At 34.0% G+C, this 19,472-nt stretch overlaps 1 protein-coding gene across 5 annotated transcripts in view; it reads right to left on the minus strand.

Annotated features, from left to right (window-relative positions):
- Positions 1-310: 310 nt before the first annotated feature.
- The window catches only part of LOC140437780 (trypsin-1-like), a 39,927-nt gene continuing 20,765 nt past the window's right edge, over positions 311-19,472 (minus strand). For 4 of the 5 annotated variants that reach the window (XM_072527503.1, XM_072527500.1, XM_072527504.1 and 1 more), the window contains 5 exons: positions 9,492-9,695; positions 6,014-6,099; positions 5,047-5,404; positions 4,789-4,946; positions 311-490 (listed from right to left, as the gene is read on the minus strand). In XM_072527503.1, coding sequence (XP_072383604.1) covers positions 335-490; positions 4,789-4,946; positions 5,047-5,404; positions 6,014-6,099; positions 9,492-9,695 — 962 coding nt within the window. In that variant the 3' untranslated portion in view covers positions 311-334. Of the gene's footprint in view, positions 491-4,788; positions 4,947-5,046; positions 5,405-6,013; positions 6,100-9,491; positions 9,696-11,686; positions 11,870-14,831; positions 14,990-15,088; positions 15,447-17,352; positions 17,439-19,472 lie in introns of those variants that run through there. The other variant, XM_072527502.1, reaches the window with a different exon arrangement.

Below are 19,472 nucleotides of genomic sequence, written 5' to 3' on the forward strand. Positions count from 1 at the left end.
AAAAGAAGAATAATCATGAATAATAGAAACATAAGTTCTAGGTGAAGCAAAATACAAAATCTTGTAAATAAGTATTTTGTATTTTAAGAATGATTTATGATGTGGAAATTGAAACGTGAAAATAAACTTTTATAGTAAATTATATACATGTTGTTCATATCCTTTCATTCTTAGAATATCTTTAGGAACATTTAGTCTAATCAATGCTGTAAAACCACAGGTATCTTGTGGCAACAGACAACCAAACAACTATTTGGTAAAAAAATAAAGGATTTATAGTTTTTGTTACATTTATAAGTAAAACAATATCCAGAACTAACAACTACTTTATTTATCATGGCCACACATATTTTTCGATCCAATCTACAAATTGAGAGACTCGAGTATATACACCAGGGTTTTTACCACCACAGCCTACTCCATAGGATACAATTCCAACAATTGAGAATGCTGCATCCTCTCTGATTTGCAAAGGACCTCCCGAGTCACCCTAAAATATAAATACAATTTAAGTTTAAAAGAATACACATTAATTATACTACTATTAATAAGGATTTCCCTAGTTTTCACTTCTACAATTATTAATTTTCTCAACTGTTCTTTCCAGCTCGTTTGATCATGGCAATCCCCATCTTGCTAGGTTTTTCTGTCTACCGCCTATTCTTCTTCATCATCATCATATAACGGGGGTCCTACGGCGATTGCCGCTTCCCGCATTTCAGTCTCCATCTTTTCTTATCTCCCCAATCTCTCTCTTCCAAGCCTCTAGATTGCATTGTTTTTGTAATTTCTCTTCTCCAGGAATTTGGTGGTCTTCCCCTTTTCCTTTTTTTTGGCGGAACATACATTAAGGCTTTATTTGGCCACCGCTCCTCCTCCATTCTCATCACGTGACCATACCATTGTAATTGCCTACCTTGTATTCTATCTGAAAGAGTATCTCTAATTCCTGTACGGTTTCGTATTTCCTCATTCCTGATTCCTTCCATTCTCGATACTCGACATGACCTTCTAAGATAATCCATTTCCACAACGTCTACTTTATCTCGTTCATTCTTTGTCATCGTCCAACATTCGGCACCATATGTGGTAATTGGTTCTACAATTGCTCTGTATACGCGAAGTTTGGTATCTTTATTTTATTAGACCACAGTAATGAATTCAGTATTCGGATGCATTTTTCTATTCTTCTTCATACTTGACTCTATTCTATAATTTGTTTATGAAGTGTTCTTAGTCAATCTTGAGATGTGCTTTTTTGCTATACATAATTGATTACATCATAGTTCATTCCCATATGTTTTTGTTTTTTATTGTTCTATTTTGTCCTTGTATTTGTTTTTATATTTTTTTTATATATTTTGATTTGAAACTCATAGTAAACGTCTTGTCATGGTGATACTCATGGTGTCAATCAGACTACCCAAACTAACAGACTAACTTTAGTTGAACATCCTCATCCACAGAGCCATAAAATGACAACAGAAAAGAAACCTATAAAAAGATAGACCTAAAATATGATCTATAATTAGAAGAAAGCACAAAAAGTGGAAGTTCGTCTTCTCCTTCTTCTCTATTAGCAATTCTGTTACATTTTCTTCTTGTGTCTTTACTTATTTTTTGGTAGTTTAGTTGATCGCTGACTGTGCATTTTACTTCCCTTTACTTATTCAGTTTTGATGTCATCGATTTTTAATTAACATTTGGTTGTTTTTTTAGTGATTACTACTGTTTTAGTTTTTTGAAGCGAAGGTTCTATACTGGCAGTATTTTTTTTATTTTTTATTTATAGTATAATGCAGAGGCGAGCGTCACGGAAATCATAGTATGAAGCTTGGCGCTAGTCTACAGTAGCGCCTACTGTACCACTTTTTTGTGTTTGGAGTGAAGATGGCAGCATTAACCCTCTCATGCATAATTTTAAGGAAATTTTTTTTTCTTAGAAAAATTATTTTATTGCGAAATATTAAAAATTAACATTAGAAAATAGTATAGTAAGTGTAAAAGCGTGAAATTTTTTTCTTAAAACCTAAAAAATAGTCCATTCACTCTAGGGGTCACTATGCACTTGCGGAATCGCGGAAGCGTCAGTTACTGATATGAAAATGTTCAAAGCAAGATGGACACAGCGGCTCGTTGGACCTTTTGCAGATGTATTTTTGTTCTTCTTTTGCAAGCTTCAGAGTGACATCTTCTAGCATTTGGTGTATCAATTAGGGTTGTGGCCAGTGCCCCCAATTACTTTGTCTAATTTCAGGGGGTGCATGATGATTCGGTTTCTTCTTCAAAATGAGAGGTTGTGTACCAGACGACGGTCTACCTCGTTTATTTTCTTTCTGCGTTCTCAAATTTATTAATGCTCTGGCAATACTTGCTTTAAATTCAAACAGATCTTTTTTTGGATTTCCGTTTTTCTTGTACAAAGTCCATGCATTTACAACAAGAACATCCACAAAATGCATAAAAACTCTTATGTACCAGCGTTTGTTTCTTCTCCTTAGAGGATATAGGGTCAACAACTGGTCCATCAGGTCTACTCCTCAAATGTTTTTGTTATAAAACTGAACAGAAAATGGTTTGTTCACTTCTATAGTTGTCTTGGTAAATTTACACTAGCGTTTTGTTTTATTCTGAAGTTCTATTCCAGCACAATTAGAAACAATGTAAATAGTCTTGTTGTCTAGTCATTTAGAAACAATTACATATATTGCCACCTTCAGTACTTACAACGGATGAAGTTCACCTATCCTCTTGTTTCATTCGTTTATCTGTTTTTATAACAGAATTACAATTTTGTAGTCGATTCAATCGGAGAGTTTCTGTCGCCCTTATACCTCTTTTATACAGTTTTTTGATAAGGGGAAGTGAGCAAAATAAATTATCAAAAAATACTTTATGATTGATTCTCTCTAAGTCGTCAGTTAGAGGCAAAACTACATCAGCGCACGCTCCAAGTTTACTAATTTGACTCCTGTCTCCCGAAACTCCTTGGTAAATCTCAAAACGATACATATATCCACTAATTCCAGCTCTGACCCAAACTTTTTAGGTTTTTTTTGGTAATTATTGCTTTATACCTAATTTTCCTTTTTTGTTGAATAATTTGCTAATCAACTGATTGGTATTCCTCTGGATCTATGGCACCCAAGAAGTTTTTCTGAATTTTATCCAAAAGTAGTCTGATTTTTCGCAATTTGTCCGTGTTATTTTGATTTACATTACGAAATGTAAAAACCTCAAAATAGCATAAATATAAATTTATGCCCAAGAAAGCATATATAAGTACCTAACTCATATTTTGTAAAACCAAAATTTAATTTATTGTTTTGTCCAGCATATAAATTGGCCTGAAAGACGCTATCATTCATTAGGTCTGCAGTGGACAGTGATAAAAAATAATTAATGGGATTGTTTTCTTGAACATAAATATTTTCTGTTCCTCTAAACTGTGGCAAAGTTGCTGGCAAATACATGCTGTCATTACTGCACCATTTCCAGTTTTTTTCTCAGCCTTTATTGGTTTTTTCTCTTGATTTTTATATTTCGATGAAAATGCTAAAATACGCTGAGCTAATGGAATGTCATCTTCACTCATATCATCGTCACTGTTTTATGGCTGAATTTCTTCAATTCACTGACTCTGACAAGTCACTTTTAACAATTTGGTCTTCAACCGTTACATGTTCGAGCGAATACGTCTCTTCGTCATTGTAATCAGATTCCAAATCTGAACCTTCTAGTAAATCATAAATAATATCATCATTGTCAATACCTATAAATTCTGGTAAAGATAAAGGAGTTTTATCCCTATTGTCGTCCTTATCGGCAAAAAGTACTTTTGAAATAGAATAAAATTTCCAATTGAAGAAGTAATATTATGTCAATAAATAAAATTTATTTATTTCTACTAAAATAATATAGGTAAGTACATAAAAAATGTCCTCGAAAATCCATAAATAAATAATAAATCTTTGACAAGAAAATAACAAAAAATATGTTCCACAAGGAACCTAAGTTCCTAAGTTGCTATCAACAAGTCCTTGTACACACTTTGTCTCTGGACTAGCAACCTCCAGTGGAGTCTTACATTGTCATGTTATCAATTCCTGTTGTTACTTAAACATCCTAGTATATAAGATCAAATAATGTAACTCAAATTCAATTTAACAACATTTAACGGGTTTTTACCCAACTCAAAAAATGTACATCCAGATATCACTGATGATGGAATATTAATTCCGAAAACGTTCTGTGATGCAGCCCGATAGAGTGTTTTAATATATACCTTTTATAAAGAAATTTTTAAATAAGTATATATATATATATATATATATATATATATATATATATATATATATATTTAATATGTAAACAAAAAACCTACCACCCCTCTGAAAATTATACTCATAAAACATACCACAAGAGTGGAATTCTAAGTTAAATATTGCATGATGTACACTCTAGCTAGTGGACATGACTTCAAGGTGATATTTTTAGTGAGTTTTTCAATTATTTTGAAATTATAACAAAGGCTAATAATTGTGTAAAATACATAATCCTATAAAAAAATATCTTCTCATCTTTTTTTTTGTTTTTCCATAGAAACTATGGGCACTTATTTCAGGCAATTCACAGGTGTCTATCACGGTCAGGTGATTTATAGATACTAACATAAACAAACTTTGACTTTCAAAATAAATATTGTAGATGGCGGTAGTAGTTACCTACTTGATTAGAGTCAACTATCAATCAATGCCAAACAAGCTAATATATTTGAAGTAAACCTACCCAGCAGGCGTCGGAAGCATTTCCAAAAGCACAAATTTGTGTGTTTTCAATTGTTCGAATACCCAAAAATATAGAGGAGTATGTATTATTACATGATGAAACCGATACAGGAACCAATTTGGCTTTTTGTAAAATGATACTTCTATCATCTTCGTTAACTAAAAATTTTAAAAGTAAAGAATATTAGCATTTTACTTTTAAGGTAAAATTCTAGTAAAATTTCTTAAGGTAAAAGTCTAATTACAATACAATACTTACAGACAGACTTTTTTCCCCACCCAGTTACAAGCAGTTCTCGAGGATCGTCATGTTTCCAGTATAGACACGCTGGCTTCACGCTATCGGAAAAAGTGGCATTTCTTCTTAACTCGATAATAGCAAGATCACCGTGTTTCCCTAACTGATCGTAAGATTCGTGTATTCTAATTCTCTTAATATCGATATCTTGATGATGGCTATCGGTGATATTTGTTACACCCAAACGGGCTCTTAAAGGTTTCTCTTTAAATACACAGTGGGCTGCTGTCAGCAAGAAATTGGAAGAGATTAGAGTTGCTCCGCAATTCCAGCTGAGTTCTCCCGGTGGAAGATCGCTGTCTTCGTAGCCAAGGGCTACCTGAAAACAAAATTTACTAAGTAGAATAACATAATTTGGATTTTTGGTTCATGAACCAATACATTTTCCTATATATTAATTCCAGTTGCAGTCACTTTGTACAGATGAGCTTTTCCCAATTTAGTTGGCTGTCAAAATGTACTCCCAAGTATTTAACATCACTTCTTCTATATATTATGATATTAATTATACGCACAGATGATACACCCTCCCTACGTAAAGTAAATGTTATATGTACTGTAATAGGAACCGAGCTAAAAGCCATTATTACAATATCGTCTGCATAGGTACCAATTATGCTGTTTACTCTTGTGGGAATATCTGCCGTATAGAGTAAGTATAAAGTTGGTCCCAACATACTACCCTGAGGTACTTCCTGGACCTGGAAGTATTGATCGGTAAGATAGGATCTTAGAAGTGCATACAGAGAATGAGGAAAGTGAGTTTTTATTTTAGATAACAGCATCTTATGCCATACTTAGATTCGTAATGATAATAATAATTCTCATTTTAAAATGATTTTCAAACTAGGAAATATAAGTAGGTATATTATTGTATACCGCATAATATTTACAATAATAGCAATAAACAGTATATTTTCATTCTTACCATATGTGGAAACTCCTTGTCCATAGCGTCTTCACCAAGTGTGATATACTTAATATCTACTCCATCTTTTTTAATTTTATCGCAAGCTAAAATAATATAAATGCTTTTACTATTTACCCATACCAATTTTAGTTTCCATAAGTTTCCATAGTTTTAAGAAAATCCATAAGAAACACTCGAGAATAGATACAAAGATCAAATTTTATAAAACAATGGCGATTCCAACAATTTTATATGACGGCAAACCGTGGACCATAACAAAAAAGATGAAAGTAAAATTCAAATTACTGAAATAGTTAAATATTGTTTTTATATGGGATTAACCTACAATGGATTGTAGTAAACATAACATTTTATATTTGGTTTTGACGTTCAGATTTCCAATTTAGAAATCGTTTTCAAAAAAATATTAATTAAGAAATTATGTTAACCTATATGTTGAATTATTTGGTCTTGGTCTTGTAGACAAATAAACATGTGCCATAAGATCGTTAAACGTAGACAAAGATGTTGTAATTTTACCAGCCGAAAAGGGAAACGCCACCGTCGTAATAAATACAACCGACTACAAAACGAAAATACAAAATCTTCTAGATCCTGCGGTATATAAAAGACTTAAAATAGATCCCACAGCAGTCACCCTACGGAAAATCAATAGACTTATAAAATCTTCGTCCATACCAGGGGATACAAAGCCAAGAATATGCAACAGCGAAGCAGTCCCACCACGCTTGTATGGCTTACCGAAAATACACGAAGACGATGTACCTCTACGCCCTATTGTGAGCTCCATAGGGTCTCCGTTTTGCAGCCCTGCTAAATATCTGGCCAATATTTTACAACCACACATAGGAAAAAACGATGCCTTTGTAAAAGACTAAAAGAATAACTTTAGAGGAACCTGACATTCTTGTTAGCTTTGTGTTGTTTCCCTATTTACAAGAGTTCCCCTAGAAGACGTTCTGAATTTAATTGAGGGACTAGTTCCCAAAGATATGGTGGAATTATACCGCATTTGCCTCACTACCACCTACTTTTCATGGGAAAACCAGATTTATGAACAGGTAGATGGAGTAGCAATAGGAAGCCCACTAAACCCGGTCGTAGCCAACCTTTTCATGGAGCATCTAGAAAAGAGGGTAATGGAGTCAGCATACAAGCCAAGGATATGGTTTATATACGTCGATGACACTTTTGTGATTTGTATAATACTACATCCAAATATTCAATTTACAATGGAAACAGAGAAATATCAACAAATAGCGTTCCTAGATGTATTAGTAAATCGAAAGGAAGGTTATTTAGGGCATACAGTGTATCAACAACCTACAAACGTGGACAGATACCTAAACAGGAACTCAAATCATCATCCAGGCCAAAAACAAGGTATCATCAAAACTCTGGCGGAGAGGCCAAAGAGAATTTGTGAACCACAGCATCTGCAAAGTGAACTTCTTCATATTGAAAAAGCGCTCACCTCTAATGGTTATACCAGAAGAGAAATACATAAAGCGATTAACAACGTTTTTAGAAAAAAGGACGAAGAAACAGCATGTATAGGCAAAGCGTTCTTGCCCTATATATCGGGGGTAACAGACAGAATTGGGCAAATACTTAAAAAAGCCAATGTAAAGACCATTTTAAATCATACAAAGAAAATCAAGGACTGTTTAAGATCGGTGAAGAACAAACGCGAGCCATTAGCAACGGCCGGAGTATACCGAATACCACGCACATGTGGAATGGTATATGTGAGAACCACGAAAAGACACACAAACACAAGGATAAACGAACATAAAAGCCATTGTCGTTTAGGACATATCGACAAATCTGCCGTTGTCGAACACGCATTGGGAAGCGGAGAACATCGGATACTCTTTGAAGAAACGCAGATGCTGGATAAAACATCACAGTACTACCCACGGTTATATCGGGAAGCGGTGGAAATATATAAGCATCCAAATAATTTTAATCGAATAGAAGAAGGACTAAAAATTAACAAAACATGGACACCAATATTAAATTCCACAAACACCCTTCCCGCAAAACACGAAAAAAGAAAAGCTACGAACGATGACACGCCCTCTCACGCCGAAACCAGTGGAGGGGAGCCGAGTAGAAAAAATAAAAAATATAACTATGGCCTCCATAGTACAACGCGGCGTCAGTTTCAGCTTACGAGCGAAGCAGTAACATCTCCAGAAGATGCCAACCCCTAGTGTTGGCGAAACGTCGAGAACTAATCTCAGAAGACAACGGCCTAACAGCCCGAACAAACAGCTTAACAAGTTAGACGATGGCCGTGAAAGCCTAACGCATTCTTGTGTATTGTTCCCGGGGCATTTCTGTAAGTATTTTTTTATTTCTTTTTTCATAGTTAGTTTCTCCAGTCCCTTAAATAAAGAAACTTTTATCCACGACCTAGCTCTCCAACCAAAACACGAGCAGCCGTTCGCAAACGTTTCCATTTATTTGCTTACCCTATCTCCAGCCCAGTAACTGTTCAGTCCCCCTTTTCAACCCCCTATAAGCAAAAAATATATTGTTACAAATGTCGCCCAACGTGATAAACTATATAAATCGGTACAAAGGAAAATGATCCTGGATCGATCTATTATTGGATATTATATGAAATGAATTTGGAAGTTTTAAAACTGCGATGCAGAAAACAATCTAAAACTACTCCATTACTATTCCCATATTCCCTAGTATAATCATCATGAAAATTAAAATACAAAATAAGGGCCTCAGTCCCCGTCAGCTTTTTGATAGTCAGATGGTGCTAAGAATCCCCCGGAGGAATTTAAAAATTGGAACGTAAAACGTTATTATATTACATAATTTCAAAAAGAAATGGCCAGACTGAAAATCGATATTCTCGGAATTACTGAGGTTAAATGGCCGGTTAATGCCTATCTTCTTCATCTTGTAGAGCCTATCCGTTTCGGATGTTGGCGGCCATCATGGCAGTCTGTATTTTGCAAACTGCTGTTCTGAAAATATTTGTGGTTGTTGTGTTGAACCACGTAACCATACTATCAAAATTATAAAGACGTCATATATAGGACACATAATGCGCCATAGGGAATTTAAGCAGCTCCAGGTAATATTGAAAGGCAAGATTGAAGGTAAAAGGGGCATAGGACGAAAGAAAAAATCTTGTCTACGAAACATCAGAGATTGCACCCACACAAGAGGAAATGAATTAATTCATCAAGCCCAGAACAGGCAGAAATTTGGCATATTGATCGCCAACCTCAACAGAGAAGGCAGTTAGGAGGAGGACATAATGTAGAACGGAGGTTGTCGAACCTATTAATGCCTATAATAAAGAGTAATCATGTTACAACTTCATATCCGTAAAGTTAAAATAAATGTAATACAAGTCTACTGCTCAGAATAAAGACAAGGATATTTTACGATCATACTGAACAAGTATTAAAATATGTCAAAAAATATTTTTAGCTACGTTTCTTACCTTGCTGATATTTTCTTTGTTGATATATCTCTGTAGGCCTCTTTTCCACACTGTCGGGACAACATATGTATTCAACCATATTGTCAAAAAAACATCTCTTAAAATTGTATTTCTGGTGTTTTCGTATCGAGTCTACTGCTTGTGGACAGTCTCTGACTCTTTTGCAAATACCAGGGGCTCCTGAAGTATCGCATTTACTGCCAACTGCAACAGAGAAGAAAATTGATTACAATATTATCAAAATATTTGAATTATTAATAATAATGAGTATACAGAAAATTTTCCCAGTGATTTTATTAACATTGAAACAAAATCGCCAAAGTACGAGAAGGTGCAACTTGTGCATCTCATAGCACAGTGAGTTAGACAATGATGTCATACTACCTGCACTAATATTTAATCTTTATTCCAAGTATAATTTCAATGAAGCTTTTATCACGTGTAATGATAAAGGGAGAACATATGCCATACTTCAGCTGCTCAGCTGAAATAAAGGAAGTGAGAATAAAACGAGAAGTTAAGAAACCTTCGTGAACGGTTTGGTATCTTGATTGTTTGTTCCGACTACGATCAACCTGGCTCTTCAAAACAAAACTTAAAAAAGCAGATAAAAAAACTAAATCAGAGTGATGCCCGAAATAAGCGCAGAATAAATAGAAATGTCAATAGAATAAATGAAAAGAAATTAAGTATTACAATTTAAAATTAATATATAAAAAAAAGTGAAAATGGTAGCAGTGTTTGGCAAATGATCTCCTTTTAAGAAGACGTTTGCAGTATTTCTAAGCACAAAGCATTTTCCACTGCTTATCGTAAGACACATAGATAAAGGATAGAGTATGTATCCTGATATTCGAGGTTTAAAGGCAGCCGTAAGCGGTATGAAGGTTAGTTTAGTTAGAAAAGTTGATCCAGATGACGAGATAACAGAACAGGGAAGGCGATCAGTTAATACCTAAACATAGCTACAGACTGCTAAGATTACTTGCTACAGACTAGCTAAAGAGCTGATGATGGCTGTATTATTAAGTGCTAAATGAGCTCAGAAACATAATAGGCTTCTTCACTAGATAAGATAGTCAAGAAACACTCTCTGTGGTAGAACCTGAAACAATAAACGAATCAACCAAGATTACGGGGCACTAGATTGCCAGCGGCAAGCCCTTTTTGGAAACTACCAAGTGAATCCATAACATGCGGTACCTGTACAAGCTACTACATGGTTCAAGAATTTTTGGAATGGAGAAAAAAATCTTCATGTTCATTTATACATTGAACTACCATTTCAATTGAGATGGTAAATTTGAGTATTGAAGTTATTGTGAAAAGTAATAGTTCTGGGAAGTTCTGCATCGTGAAGGACAGACCAAGTAAAGAACACGACAGGTTACTTTATATATATATATATATATATATATATATATATATATATATATATATATATATATATATATATATATACTTAGGTATATAGAATAGATTACAAGTAATACCTCAAAGAAGAAAATCCCTACAAAGTCATTTTTGATCGTTAAAATATCAAAACTTACGTTCATAGTTTTCATAAGCATACGAAGTGCTGGAACCAAAAATAATAGAGACTACACACAACACAATAAACACCAGGATTTCCATCACTTCCAAGGCACACTTCTCAATTAAAAATACAAAACATTCATGTTCATTGTCAAGACCGACTTGAAGACCGCTAATCAGGATCAAAGTGGCTACCATCTGTTTCACTGCTTCTCTTGTTAAGTTCACTCAATTCTGATTATCAATATCAAAAGTTGTACAGCGGGATAATAATATTACTGGGATTTATCTGCGCAAACTCATGGGTGGCAACAGATTATTAATTGTAGTAAGAATTAGAAAAGCAAATAATTGCTAATCACACTAGAGAAAATTTAAGTATGTGCTGATTCTCGTTTTCAAAAAACAAAACATTGTAAATGTTTTGTATTTTAAGAACGATTTCCACAAACCTCAAAATAAATTTATTTTAGTAGAATTAAAGGTAGTAAGTAAAATTGGGGCTTATTCTCAATAAAAATAGTAGATTATTTACTATTATCAAGTAGTTTCATTCTTAGAACATCTTTAGAAATATTTGGTCAAAATATTTTGCCACAAATATTGGTTAAAAACAACGGATTTACAGTTTTTGTTATATTTATAAATAAAACAATATCCAGAACTATTAAACACTTTATTTATCATGGCCACACATATTTTTCGATCCAATTTACAAACTGAGAGACTCGAGTATATACACCAGGGATTTTCCCACCACAACCTGCTCCATAGGATACGATTCCAACAATTGAAAACGCTCCTGTCCTCTCTTTGATTTGCAAAGGACCTCCTGAGTCACCCTAAAATATAAATACAATTTTATTTTAAAATAATACCAATTACACTACTACTACTAAAGATTTCCACGGACTCTTCATTTTCAAGAATACTCATCTTACAAAGTTTTTCTTTCACTGCCCCGTACTGGACTTTTCTTTTTCATACTGAAATGAAATTTTCATCATATTATCCTATTAATTGGGCCTCCCGTACTCTCTTTACTTGCTTATTTCTTTTTCTGTATTGTGTCCAGAAAAAGTTTAATTCTCAGCTTTTCTCTTATTTCATTTTCTGTTTCTCTGTTCTTTTAACGATTATTGTTTTCGGCCTTTTAAGATGTAGTGTTCTGCTCCGTATGGTAGCAGATACTATACATGTCTTTGTTATTGAGGAATCCTCTATTTAGTGCTTGGAATAATTTGCCTGTAGTTTCCAATCTGTTGTTGATATCGTCATCTAAGCTTTATCGATTGATTATTACTGTTTTTAAGTATGTATAAGTTTTTGCACTATACAAATCAGTATGGAAATCAGACCAGTATGGAAACTTAAATGATAAGAAAGATGAGAAACGCTTACAAATTCACAAAGCAACTGCAATCAATGAGATTAAAAGCGTGAAAACAACGGCAACTGAAAAAACCAGAATACCTGAAGGATGGACAATAGGAACATGGAACGTAACAGGTCTCAACGGCAAAGAGGCTGAACTTGTAGAAGAATTTGCTAAGGCAATAATAGACATACTAGGAATTACAGAGACAAAAATAAAAGGTAAGAACACACAGTTTCTGGAAAATAGCCATTTTTGAATACTCAGAGGAGCACCCCTGTCAGAAAGATCACGTGAAGGAGTTGGTTGTCTTATCAATAGAAACTTGACTAGTAGCATTAAAGATTGGGAATGTATCACCGAAAGGATCCTGAAAATTAAGATGATAACCGAAGAGAGGAAACCAGTCAACATCTTTGTTATATATGGACCAAATGATACCGAAAGAGCGAACACCAAGGACATTTTTTGGGAAAAGACGACAGAGATCATAGATAGCGCGGAAGGCAACATAATAATAATTGGCGATCTCAGTGGTAGACTAGGCGTAAAAGACCAAGAATCCTCGGATGTACTAGGACAACACGGAGAACAAATAAGAAATAATAATGGTCAACGAATTATAAACTTTTGTAGAGAGAATGACCTGATAATTATAAATTCGTTTTTCCAACACAAAGATGTGCACAAATATACCAGAGAAGTCAAGAGTAGAGGAGAAAAGTCCATCATTGACTATGTATTGGTGAACAGACCCTTAAGACAATGTTTTAAAAATGTTCAGAGTCAGGGGGGAGAAACATATAGCGACCATTACCTGGTAGTATCTAGTATCCCGAATTAGTATCGTTGTGGACGCAAAAAAACGCACACAGAAGGTACCAAGAAAAAGAGACAAAACCCCAAGAAACCTCACCAACGCAATTATTAGGTCATACAAGTTAGCAGATAAGAAAATAGCACAGGAATCCAAAAACTATGTGAACAATAGTCTACAAAAGCACTTAAATCAGAACTATGGCGTAGAAGAAACTTGGCAAAACTTAAAGAATCTCTCCTAGATGGGGGCAAGCAAATCTGCGGAATGGCTAAAATCAATATAAACAGACAATGTACGAATTGGTGGAGTAATGAAATAAAAAAAGAGGTCAAACCCAAGAAGTTAGCTTGGAAGAAATATCTAGGGAACCAGAATGCAGAAAGCTATCAAAACTATAAGCAACAGAGGGCAAAAGTAAAAGACATGCTGATTGAAGTAAAAAAGAAGAGCTGGGAGGATTTTGGGAATAAGCTGAAGAAAGACTACCACACTAACCAAAAACTATTTTACAAAACTCTGAGAAGCCTGAGAACAGAGAACAGACAACAAACACCAAAAAAAAAAAATTAAAAATAAAGATGGCCACATCCTCTGCGAGAACGAAAGTATTATGAACAGGTGGAGAGAATATTTCGAAGACCTCCTGACTCAAGAAGACTGTAATAATGAAATAGACAACACTGAAGAAAACCCACATGAGAACCCAAATAAAAACGAAATAACAATAGAGGAAATAAGAGAAATAATAGTAAGGCCCCAAAGAGGAAAGGCATCTGGCTGTGATAAGATAACTGCGAAAATGCTAAAAAATATGGGAGAAAATGGAAATGAAATGCGTAGAAAAGTTTGCAATAAAGCATGGAATGAGAGCAAGATCCCAAAAGACTGGGAAGTGGGCGTTATTCTACCCATTTTCAAAAAAAGTGACAGAGGGTACTGTAGCAACTACAGAGGTATAACCCTCCTGAGTATCCCTTCCTACTACAAGAAGTATACCATAAGATGGAACAGTCACAGAGCGGTTTCAGGAAGGGAAGTAGCATCCATGACCATATTTTTACACTCAAGCAGCTAATACAAAATGCACGAAATACAAGCACAGAACTATAGCAAGCCTTTATAGACATTGAAAAAGCATTTGATAGAACACTGCGAACCGAAATAGACAAAAACCTAAGGAACAGAGAAGTAGACAGCAAACTCAGAAAAGCTATTATGAGCCTATACAAGAACACAATAAACAGAGTAAGAACAGATAATATGGAATCAGACGAGTTTGGAGTCAATGATGGCTTACGATAAGGAGGTGTACTAGGCCCCATCGTGTTCAACATTGTACTAGATGATATAATGAAGGAAACTAGAGAAGAAACATCGAGAATATTTGTTGGACATAGAAACCTGGAAATGATACAAATAGCGGAGAAATTTTGGCTTATTTTGAGTTAAGATGGTCATTTTGAACTTTGTATACAACAAGATGTGGTAAGAATAAAGTCCACCCTCAGACAAACAGGTATGGAAAATGGCATTGCATTTAGTAACAATAGATAATTTAGTTTACTCTTAATCAATGACAAACTTGCTAATATATTTAAAGTAAACCTACCCAGCAGGCATCGGAGGCATTTCCAAAAGCACAAATTTGTGTGTTTTGAATTGTTCGAATACCCAAAGATCTAGTAGAGTATGTATTGTTACATGATTTAATAGATACAGGAACCAATTTGGCTTTTTGTAAAATTATACTTCTATCATCTTCGTTAACTAAAAATTTTTAAAACTAAAAAATACTAACATTTTCTTTTTAAAGTAAAATTCTAGTAAAATTTTTAAGGTAAAGTCTAATTATAACATAATATTTACAGACAGACGTTTTCTCCCATCCTGTTACAATTAATCCTAAAGGATCGTCATGTTTCCAGTATAAACACGCTGGCTTCACGCTATCGGAAAAAGTGGCATTTCTTCTTAACTCGATAATGGCAAGATCACCCTGCTTCCCTAACGGATCGTAAGACTCGTGTATTCTAATTCTCTTAACATCGATATCTTGATGATGGGTATCGTTGATTTTTGTTACTCCCAAACGAGCTCTTAAAGGTTTCTGTTTAAATACACAGTGGGCCGCTGTCAGCAAGAAATTTCGGGAGATTAGAGTTGCTCCGCAATTCCAGCTGAGTTCTCCCGGTGGAAGATTGCTGCCATCGTAGCCAAGGGCTACCTGAAAACAAAATTTACTAAGTAGAATAATACACTTTTGATTCTTCTAGTTATATTAAAGATAATTTTATTTTATTTTATAGCGAATATGATAACCCACTGGTTGTCACTTTTCATAGTTTTCTCTCGATCCAGTTATTCTTTGCAGATCTTTGTTTACAAACTATTCCTTTATACGCATCTGAAACCATTTTCTTGTGGCATTTCAATGGTATCTATTATATTTAATATTTAAGATCTTGATTTCCACTTCGGAATTCGTATTTAAAATACGTGGATTTTCGAAAAACAACTACACTAAAGATGAAGTAGCCAGATTATTGTTTTCTTTCCACACTTTTGTAACCGGTAACCCTCCCATAAGTATCCGTGTGGAGTGTTGATATACCATGAGTGTTCTTGTATTTTACTAATATTCCAGTAAATTCACTCATTCCACATAGTAACGGTGTGAAAAAAAAGCTCTGATGTAACTCTTTTAGTATTATCCAGCCCTATGTGACACAGTATACTGGATTATCTCCCAAAAATTTTCGTACGCATCTAGACTTATAAAGATGTTCACTCAGACCGACCTGTTTTATGTTTTCTGGGAAAGTTTTTCTGGCAAACACCAGAAGTAGAGAAAATAATATAATATTGTCTGTTTTCGTTTTATTCTTCACTATTTGGATTTGCAGTTTTTTTTTTACTTAGCGATCTTTCCGTTACATTTAACATGCATATTATTGCTGTTAGGTATCGCCACGTCAATTAGTGTTGTTTGTCTTAATTATTACTCTATTAACTATTATGATATCAGATCTATTATGCGCCACTGTTTAGTCTGTAAGCACAGTGCGGTTTCAGTATAGCTTGAAGTTGTCATTCCCAACCATACTTTCAGGGACGTATTTTTAATAAGGAAGATGTTTCCCAGTTTGTTAGCTATCTCTGCATATTATTGCTGTTAGGTATCGCCACGTCAATTAGTGTTGTTTGTCTTTATTATTACTCTATTAACTATTATGATATCTGATCTATTATGCGCCACTGTTTAGTCTGTAAGCACAGTGCGGTTTCAGTATAGCTTGAAGTTGTCATTCCCAACCATACTTTCAGGGACGTATTTTTAATAAGGAAGATGTTTCCCAGTTTGTTAGCTATCTCTGGATGAAGGATCTTTCCAGCTGAGTTCTGCCATTACTTCTAGTAGCTCCCGATAAGATGTTGGATGGTTTCTTGTGCTTGACATCCTTACCGGCATTTGTCGTTTTGGACCTGAGGATATTTGACAATATATTTTAGGTAATTTTTAGTTGGAATGAACTGATCCTAAATGGCAAGTAAGGAACGTTCTGTTTCAGGAAATATCTTTCCTGATATCAACCAATAGTTTGACGCTATATTGTTGACACAGTCTTAGCTATGCTTTTGTAGTGTCATCAGTTTAAGCGGTGTCGTGTCTACTGCGCAAATCGTGCGATGTAAAGTAGATCCAGTCTAATTAAAAAATAACTTTTTAAATTAGTAATCTATTTTTCTAATTGCACATCTATATCCATAAGTCTTTTCCTTAAATACCGCAGTAATGTCGTTCTTTCTACTGAATTACGTGGATGAGGTTTTTGTGCCTTTGTGAAAAATGTTCTCGCTTTCCGCTGAAGATTTTCTGTTTTGTTCTCTTAACAATATCAAATGAATATCTAAGCGCGGAACAGGCGTACATATTTAGTACCTTAAAGAAAGTTTTACTATTAAGATATGAATGCAGCAACCGTTTTAACCTTCTTATGAACTATGAAGTGAACTCGATTTTCAGTTGCTTAACGGTCAATTTTCCGCGGTTGGCGATATAATTATATATCTTGTAATATTTATCTTGCAATATACAATACTAACAATAAACAGTATTTTTTTATTCTTACCATATGTGGAAATTCCTTGTCCGAAGCGTCTTCTCCGATGTGAAAAGTAATATTTGGTCTAGGTTCTGTTTTAATTTCATCGCAAGCTAAAATAATAAGAAAAATACTTTTCCCATTTATCTATACCAATTTTAGTTTCCTTAACCACGATTACGTAACACTAATTAACAGAATCACAATTCAAGGAATTCAGAACATTACAAGTAATAATTTCATTCATAATATTTCTCTGGAACAAATGTCATGTAAATACCCAATTGGAGTTCCCCATTACTCTGTAATTACAGAGTAATGGGGAACCAAATGGAGATGCATACAGTAGAATCAGGGTTGGATGGATGAAGTGAAAGGAAGCGGGTGGTGTACGACAAAAAAATCCATTTAGATATGCCGTTAAGATTCGAGAGTTCGAGAATCTCGTCTTGAATTCGAGACGAGATCGAGACAAGACTTTTGTATTAAGTTTCAAGACGAGACAAGATGTTGGGTTTGAGATTCTCGAAAATCTTAAATCTCGAAAAATTGTAGAAATTGTTTTAATCTTTTGTGAAATATTTCTAAATTATTAGACGTTATGAAAATGATAAAAGTTAACAACATTTGAATTTCAAATTAAAAGGATTTTTTTAATTTAAAAATTATTTTGACAAAATTCATTCAAAGTTACAACGCAAAATTTTCAAGTTTTGAAATGATAAATGTAATTGTCTTTCTGGTACACAGAGATTACATTAAACTATTTAATACTTATAAAATACTAACATAATATTTATATATTGATCATTTCACTAGCAATGTTTTGGAAGGGTTTGAAAAATATCTTGATACTCTTGCATCGTTTTTAGATCTTACTAAGGCTTTAGATTGTGTCACACATAGTATTCTGCTTAGAAAACTTCCTTATTATAATTTTCATAGTGATTCTATTCAACTAATTGATTCATATCTATGAAATCGTGATCAATATGTTCAACCAGTGTGATTCTCAAAAACAATCTCTGTTGTTTGGTGTCCGTCAAGGCTCGGTTTTGGGTCCAGTATTATTTCTTATCTATATTAATGATTTAGTGTACTCTCAAAATGAAACAGTTAACACTGTTTTATTTGCTGATGACACTACTTTCTATGCAAGCTATCAGCCTTCTGAATTCGACACCCTTGATTACCAAACATCTGAAAAAAACTTATTCAATTGGTTTTTAACTAACCGTCTCTCTTTGAACATTTCTAAATCACAAAGTGTTAATTTTACTCTAAGAAATAACACTTGTGTTGAAAACGTTGCTCTACCACAATGTGTAACCGGAGCGAAGTTTCTGGGGATATATTTGGATGCAGGATTAACCTGGGAACAACGTATAGTTAATCTATCGAAAAAGCTTTCCCGAGAACTTTTCCTCTTTAGGAACCTTGTACAGGTGACTTCCAGGGAAACTATTTTAACAGCTTATCATAGTAATTTTCATTCCCATCTGACATATGCTATTCTCTCCTGGGGTCACTCTTGTCATATTGATAAAGTGTTTGCACAACAAAGAAAGTGTGTTCGTATTATCTCTGGGCTCTGTTAGAGCAGACTGTAGAAACTCCTTTAGAGCTTTAAAAATTTTGACTTTACCTTATGTATACATTATGCAGTGTCTGTTGCGTATTAAAGAAAATCTTAGTCAATACAATGCGCATGTAGATTTTCACAAGTATTCCACCAGATTTAACAATAATCTTATACCAGAATTTAGACGTCTTGAGAGATCCAGAAATGGTTCAAGGTATTTAGTCATAAAATTCTACAACTTAGTGCCAGCTAGAATAAAAGCTCTTAATTTTCGTCAGTTTAAGGCAAAAATTAAGAGTTACCTTATAGTGAATGCCTTTTTTACATATGAGGAGTATTTTACTTCCGATTTTAATTTGTTGTAATTGTCAACAGTATAATTTAAAACACTGTATCTATGTTTTGTGTTTATATTTATGTGTATATTAACTATATTGACGTATATTTGATTTTCTTTGACTTGTAAAAAATACTTTTGTATTCATTTATTACCAATAAACCATCTATTTATCTATCTATCTATCTATCTATCTATCTATCTATCTATCTATCTATCTATCTATCT

This window comes from Diabrotica undecimpunctata, chromosome 3 (genome assembly GCF_040954645.1).
Source record: "Diabrotica undecimpunctata isolate CICGRU chromosome 3, icDiaUnde3, whole genome shotgun sequence".
Lineage (NCBI taxonomy): Eukaryota > Metazoa > Arthropoda > Insecta > Coleoptera > Chrysomelidae > Diabrotica > Diabrotica undecimpunctata.